This window comes from Myotis yumanensis, unplaced genomic scaffold (assembly GCF_028538775.1).
Source record: "Myotis yumanensis isolate MYYU_CA2020_CCGP unplaced genomic scaffold, mMyoYum1.0.hap1 SCAF_16, whole genome shotgun sequence".
Lineage (NCBI taxonomy): Eukaryota > Metazoa > Chordata > Mammalia > Chiroptera > Vespertilionidae > Myotis > Myotis yumanensis.
The window spans coordinates 29,716,419-29,723,709 of NW_027223767.1; the positions used below are offsets into that span (position 1 = coordinate 29,716,419).

The 7,291-nt window shown below is 42.2% G+C and overlaps 1 protein-coding gene across 1 annotated transcript; it reads right to left on the bottom strand.

Annotated features, from left to right (window-relative positions):
* Positions 1-615: 615 nt before the first annotated feature.
* On the bottom strand, positions 616-3,427 carry LOC138993854 (C-C motif chemokine 15-like). The gene is made up of 4 exons (XM_070393283.1): positions 3,241-3,427; positions 2,150-2,197; positions 1,343-1,454; positions 616-942 (listed from the first exon to the last, which is right to left on the bottom strand). The coding sequence occupies exons 1-4, from the start codon at positions 3,335-3,337 to the stop codon at positions 783-785; spliced, it is 417 nt and encodes a 138-aa protein (XP_070249384.1). The 5' UTR covers positions 3,338-3,427; the 3' UTR covers positions 616-782.
* Positions 3,428-7,291: the final 3,864 nt, after the last annotated feature.

Below are 7,291 nucleotides of genomic sequence, written 5' to 3' on the forward strand. Positions count from 1 at the left end.
GGGGCTTTTTTTTTTTGGTAGAAAAGATAATTGCAAAAGTTACAGTTATATTGGAATATTGAATATTACTTCATTTTTCTCTAAGTTAACCAAATTTCAGAATGCCACCCCCACCTAACTGTATAAATCTCTGTTCCTCAGATGATAATAGAATCAGTATGGTTCCCTCATTAATAGGTGAAGTACATCTTTGACATATATGCGATCTGTCAAATTTGAATGAGACATGTTTTTAAAATTTTTATTTATTTTTAAAATTCTTACTCAATATTTTTTCCCATTGACAGTGGAAAGGAGGTAGGGAAGGAAGAGAGAGAGAGAGAGAGAGAGAGAGAGAGAGAGAGAGAGAGGGAGAGAGAAACTTCAATATGAGAGAGATACATCGACTCATTGCCTCCCACATGCACCCCATCAGGGTCAGGATCAAACCTGCAAAACAGGTACTGCTGTTGACTGGAAGTTAAAACTAAGACCCTTTGGTGTGAAGGCCTACATTCTAACCATTGAGCCACGCTGGCCTGGGCTGAATGAGTCATGTTTTTAGCTTCTTAAAAAATGATAGTCTGATGTCTCATTTTGAAAAACACACAAATCCAAAGTTCAGCAATTCCTGCATTTCTTTTTCCTCTCAAAGGTCAAGTGAAGTTAAATTGGATGCGTTTTATTAATGCACAGTTTTTATAACCAGAACGGAATAGTAATTGTTGCTTTTGACAAAATAATTCTGGCCAAGATGCTCCCAGGAGGTGAGAAAAGAGGGAATGGAGATGGGGGGCTGGGACCTAGTATTCCTTCTTAACAGTCAACAATTTGCTCAGTAGCTCAAATGAATCCTGCTCAGGTTCCTCCAGAGCCTGATCCTGCTTCAGTTTCGTTACACAATCCTGAACATCCGCCTTATCGGGGTTGGCACAGACAAGCTTCCCTTTTTTGGTGTTGAAGCTGGGGAACAAGGAGGGGAAAGGTTACACATTGAGGAGGGTTCTGCAAATAGAGATGGGGAGACCCATCTTCCCGGCCCTTCAGATTCTCCACTCAGCCCAGCTTGTTCCTTTCTCTGCTGCAGGCACTCAGGGTGTCTCCTCTCTGAGACGCTCCCTCAGCCCGTGAGACTTTCTTAGTGACTCATGGGAGTTTCCTGGTGCAGACCTGCTCCTGCTCTCTCCTTCCTTCCCTAGCTTCCATCTTCAATGGCAACATCTCATATCTGATGCTCTGCAGGATAAGAATGAGGACACAGCCTCCCTTGACCTTGAAGGATCCAGAGGATGAGACTTTTATGGGCATCCATCCATCATCAGGTCCCTCCTCCCAAGATATGGCTGGTATGCTTGGCACTTACATGACAGCAGGCTGGGAGCACCCACTGGTCGTTAAAAAGTAACTTTTCATGGATTTGCATCGGATTTTTCGTGAGGTATAGGACAGGCAGCAGTCAGCAGGATGGTGAATGCCTATAGTAAGAGAAAAGACAGTCTTTAGAAAAGACTATTTCCGTTCCTCCTTTCCTCAAAGTACTGGGGAGGGTGAGAAGGCACAGGGCTCAAAGGGCGTGTTTTCCTCCTCTACAGCATTTGCTGGCATCTCCTTGCTTCACACTTCCCCGGGTTGAGTTGTGTCTGAAGCACCCAGGCCAAGGACACAACAGGGCCAAGACCATTTCTCCCAGAAGTGGAAGGGTTCGATGCGTGCAGGGGGCATCAGAGAGCACCCTCTCCCCTAGGTGAGCCTTCTCCAGGACAGGCAGGAGGAACAGAGGTCATCTATGGAGGAGGGACCCATGGCCCAATCTGATCTTCCCTGTAGATGTTCACCATCCTCAGCACCCTTTCTCTTCCCCATGTCCTCTAAACAAGGTGAATGAAGCCACTGAGCAGATCTGTACCCACCAGCCGCTTTTAAATATATGCCACAACTAAACTTTTACCTTCTTTAAAAAACACATCAGTATTTTCATTGATTTTTAGAAGGAGAGGAAGGAAGAGGGATAGGGAGATAGAAACTTCGATGAGAGAAGGGGTGCACATAGCCCCTACTAGGGGTTGAGTCCACTACCTGGGCATGTGCTCTGACCCAGAACTGAACCAGTGACCTAATGGTATCTGGGTCAATGCCCAACTGCTGAGTTAGACTGGCCAGGCTCATTTACCTAGAGAGTCCGATAGGGGATTCAACTGATGCATCACCATTCTTCGTTCTATTTGGGAGAAACAGACAAGAAGGAAAGAGAAGTCACTGGGAGGCAGCAGTGTCTCCCTATCTCTACCTATTTCATTTCTCAGCCTAACCCCCTTTCCCAGACTGGGAATAGAGCCCGTGACTCTTCTGTCCGAGGGCCGATGCTCTAACCACTGAGAAAACCAGCCAGGGCTATATTACCTTTGTAAAACCTGAAAGATTCTGCATTCCAAAATACATCTAGACCAGTGGTTTCCAACCTTTGTTTGGCCATGCCCCACCTAAGCATCTCTAAAATCCTGATGCCAGGATCTTAAAGATGATTCAATGTATTAATATCTATAAGACAATTAGAGCAGTGCCTGCTTGTACATAGACAGTGCTAGATACTAGTTTTAAAAATAGAATCATGAGGTGGACTTAGGTGAGTCACTTGTCCAGATTGTCTCATTTCTTCTTCAAAATGATAGTTTCACTCCACATGGTATATAATAGTTCTAAAGTAGGGTTCTATGCTTCTTTCTCCAGATTTATAATTTTAGTACAGTTCTTTTGATCTTGTACATAGAATCCTATATCAGCCAAGAGAAAGGATTAAATAATTCTGGCCATGAAAATTGTTTCCGCCGGAACTGGTTTGGCTCAGTGGATAGAGCATCGGCCTGCGGACTGAAAGGTCCCAGGTTCGATTCCGGTCAAGGGCATGTACCTGGGTTGTGGACACATCTCCAGTGGGGGATGTGCAGGAGGCAGCTGATCGATGTTTCTCTCTCATCGATGTTTCTGACTCTATCTCTCTCCCTTCCTCTCTGTGAAAAATCAATAAAATATATTTTAAAAAAAAAAAGGAAAGAAAATTGTTTCCCCAAGTGAGACAAGTCTTCTTTATATGGTTTTTCCCATGAACCAAAAGCTGCAGAAAAAGGTCTATACTTGCTGCTACTGCTTTTAAACAAGTGCCAGATTCACCTCTATGTTGCAGGAGAGTGTCCCTCTGTGTGTCCTCCCTAACTGCAAGTTACCGTTCAGTTGGTCCCCAGTGAGAAGGCTCATTCAACTCACCATCATCCCCGGATTCCTGGGCCAGGGATCCATGGGCAGGGGATCCAAGGGTTGCAGCAAGGATGAAGAAGGAGAGAGCAGCTGCAGAGACCTTCATCTCCCCAGTGTGCAGACAGTGCTGGCCTGAGGATCCTGGGCTCTTTGCTCCCTGATTCTCTGGACCCAGCTCAGCCTTTGTATTTATAAGAGGAGGATCAGGAAGTTACAGGGCAGAAGAATGCTATTCTTTGGCTATACAATCAACAACAGATATTTCTAAGAAAGGGAACAAGCCTGGGAATGCAATAGGAAGTTGGGGGAACAATGATTTGGGGCTTTCCCTTCTGCCCAATAGATATAGTCAAAAGTGTCAAAATTGGTGACAAGAACCTTAGCCAAGACAGGAATCACATCCTATGCCAGTGATGGCGAATCTATGACACGCATGTCAGAGGTGACATGCGAACTCATTTTTTTGGTTGATTTTTCTTTGTTAAATAGCATTTAAATATATAAAATGAATATCAAAAATATAAATCTTTGTTTTACTATGGTTGCAAATATCAAAAAATTTCTATATGTGACACGGCACCAGAGTTAAGTTAGGGTTTTTCAAAATGCTGGCACGCCGAGCTCAAAAGGTTCACTATCACTGAGTCCTATGCGGATCATGAAAGCCCTATAGAAAGAATGTTAACGATTTACTGAGCATTGTGGTCAAAACAGCCTCGCCCCTTATCTTCCCCTCCCTCTCTGTAAAGGAACTCCTTACTTTCTCTTTGTAAAGGTCATGTATGTATATACTAGAGTGCAATCTTTACTTTTTCCCAACTCCTTTTTGCAGAAAGAATACCTAGTTGACTTTTTGTTTACAGTCAACAGGAGTGACCGTATTTTATTAAAGATCCTTCCTAAGGAGATTTGGTTAATCTTCTAAATCAGAGTTTTCCCCTCAGGAATTAACTACTTTCAAGTGCACCAAGAGCCTATTATCAGGGGTGATCCCTAGAAGGAATGCTCTAATGCAATGTTTTTTAACCTTCCTAATGCCCCGAATCTTTAATGCAGTTAGTTCCTCATGTTCTGAAGAATCATAGATATTTTGTTGCTACTTCATAAATGTAATTTTGCTACTGTTATGCATCGTAATGTAAATATCTGATTTGCAGAATGTATTTAGGGGACCTCTGTGAAAGGGTCGTTCGACCCCCAAAGGGGTCGCGACCCATAGGTTGAGAACCGCTGCTCTAATGTGTAAACCTGGTTGTGTGACTCCTCACCTAGAATATTTACCCTGAACTCCTCTCTTTGTTTCATATCCCACATCCAATCCATTAACAAATATGTTGGTTTTTCTTTGGGAAATATGTCCAGCATCTTATTCCTTACCACCTCTACTCTCTCCTCCTGGTCCAAGCCATCCTGTCTCTCACTGAGATTCTGTCCTTGCCCCTCTTTAGTTCATTCTGCACGTTGCAGCCATAGTGACTTTGTTAAAAAGGAAGTTAGATCAATTCAATCCTGTTTGAAACCCTTCAATGGCTTCTTAAAAAATATGTATTTTTATTGATTTCAGAGAAGAAGGGAAAGGGAGAGAGATAGAACCATCAATGATGAGAGAGAATAATTGATTGGCTGCCTCCTGCACGCCTCCTCCCCTCCGGAATTGAGCATGAAACCCAGGTATATACCCTTACAGGGAATCGAACCATGACCTCCTGGTTCATAGGTCAACACTCAGCCACTGAGCCACATTGGCTGGAACTCCAATGGCTTTTTAATTCCACTCAGTGTAAAGCCCGATTCTTATACTAAATTACAAGCCCCTGTGTGATCTGATCCCTGTTTGCTCTCTCTTATAAGCTCCTATGTGGTCTGGCCCCTGTTGGCTCTCTGTTTTCATGTCCTACTACTCCCCCTCACTCACTCTGCTTCAGTTATGCAGGCTGACCCAGATTTCTGTTCCCTCTGCTTGACCACTCTTCCATCAAATATCTGTATTACTTTATCCCTAACCTCCTCTAAAGTTATCTTTTTATTAAATCTTTCTGTGACCTCTAAAATTATAATCTCCCCCTGGCCAAGTTTCTTTATTTTTCTCCTGTGTACCTAACACTTAACATACTACATGTTTTACTTCAAAATCTTTTAATATTTGTATCTTCTAGAACATAAACTCCATGAGAGCAGGGATTTTTGCGTCTTTGTTTACTGTGGTTTCCCTGGTGACTAGCATATGTTAGGGTCTTAGTCTAGGTTCCCCTGAAAGCAGAGCATGAGCACTTGGTAAATTGGGAAGTATTCCTAGGAGCAGGAGTGAGGAACTCAGCCAATTGTGGGGATTAGTGCTTGATTCTATTGAGATTTTTGAAGAGCCTTATGAATGCATCTCAGAATATTTTGCCTGGGGAAAGAGAGAGGAAGCATTTATCTCTTGGTTTTCATCTCTTTGGCATTTAGAAAATGGGGCCATTATGACCCCCTCCCTTCTCATCAAACAGTGGGGTCTATATTTTCTTTTGAAACAGAGAAGGCTAGTGACTATTGTTCAATCATGTGACCGCTGAGGCTAGGTTGGGAAAAGCCATGGAGCTTCAACCTTCATCACTGGGATACTCACTCACTCTTGGAACTCTAAGCTACCAGTAAGAAGACTGACTAGTTTGAGACTGCCATACTGTGAGGAAGCCCAAACCACATGCAGGTGTTCTGATAGACAGTTCCACATGAACGTAGCCTTTAGGTCATCCCAGCCTAGGTTCCAGGCAGAGGAGTGAGGAAGCCTCTAGAACTATATAGTATTTCTTAATATAACTACAAGCCACATGTGGTTACTGAGCACTTTAAATGGGGCTAGTCTAACTCTTGAAACAAATGAAAAAATAGAAAGCCTCAGTAAAGAAATAGAAAGTGAGAAGTAGAAGATATAAAGAAGAACTAAATGGAAATCATAGAACTGGAAAATGCCATAACCAAAATAAAATGTTCAGTGGGTGGGTACAGAGAAAATAGAAACAGAACAATAGAAATCACCCAATATGAATAACAGAAAATAGACACCCCCCCAAAAAAAATGACCACATATATGATTTGTAAATTTTCCCCATTCTACTGGTTGCCTTGTCACTCTGTTGACTGTGTCCTTTAATGTACAAAAGTTTTATATATCATAGTAGTCTCATGTGTTGATTTTTGCTTCAGTTGTCTGTGCTCTCGGTATCATGTCTATTTTTATTTCTTACAACTAAATGTGAACCTACAATTAATTCAAAATAAAAAGTATACTTAAAATAGAAAAGAAATAAATGAGGCTAATCTAAATTAAGATGTTCTGAAGGCACAAACTACAGCCTGGTTTCAAAGATTTAGTACTCCCTCCACCTCGCCCCCCCCCCCCCCCCCCGTCCCAAATAAAATTGTTAACATGTCTCTTTTTTTATATTGAATACATGCGTAAATGATAAAATTTTGGATATATTGTGTTAGAGAAAATATATTATTAAAATTGATTTTATGTGTTTCTTTTTACTTTTTTAATATGGCTATGTGGAAATTCAAAGTTACATATATGACTGCATTATTTTTACATTGGACAGTGCTGTTCTAGGTGATTCCCCATCCATTGGAGTCACCCCTTGCCACTTGTGTTTTCCCAGGTGAGACCCCAGGCATCATGAAGCAGAGACAAGCCATCCCTACTGTGCCCTGTATGGATTTCTGTCTCATAGAATTTGTGAGTAGAACAAAATAGTTGTATTTTATACCATTCAGCTTTGGGTGATTGGTTACACAGTAATAGATGATGGGAGCAACCCTTCATTGACCAATGGTGGGTCACAGGTATACTTTCCTCGCACTTCTGCTTTGCTCATGCGTGTGTGTTGTGTTCTTGCATGTGTTCCACATCACAGGATCAGAGGAGCCCCATGGAGGAAGTTAGGGTTATGAAGGACAGGCGGAAGCAAGACACCTGCAGGAAGCTTATGTAAATCTAAAAGAGTGATGACTGAGCATGTGGCTGAGGTAAGGGGTAGAGTCAAAAGATATGAATGATACAGTCCATCCCTTGCTT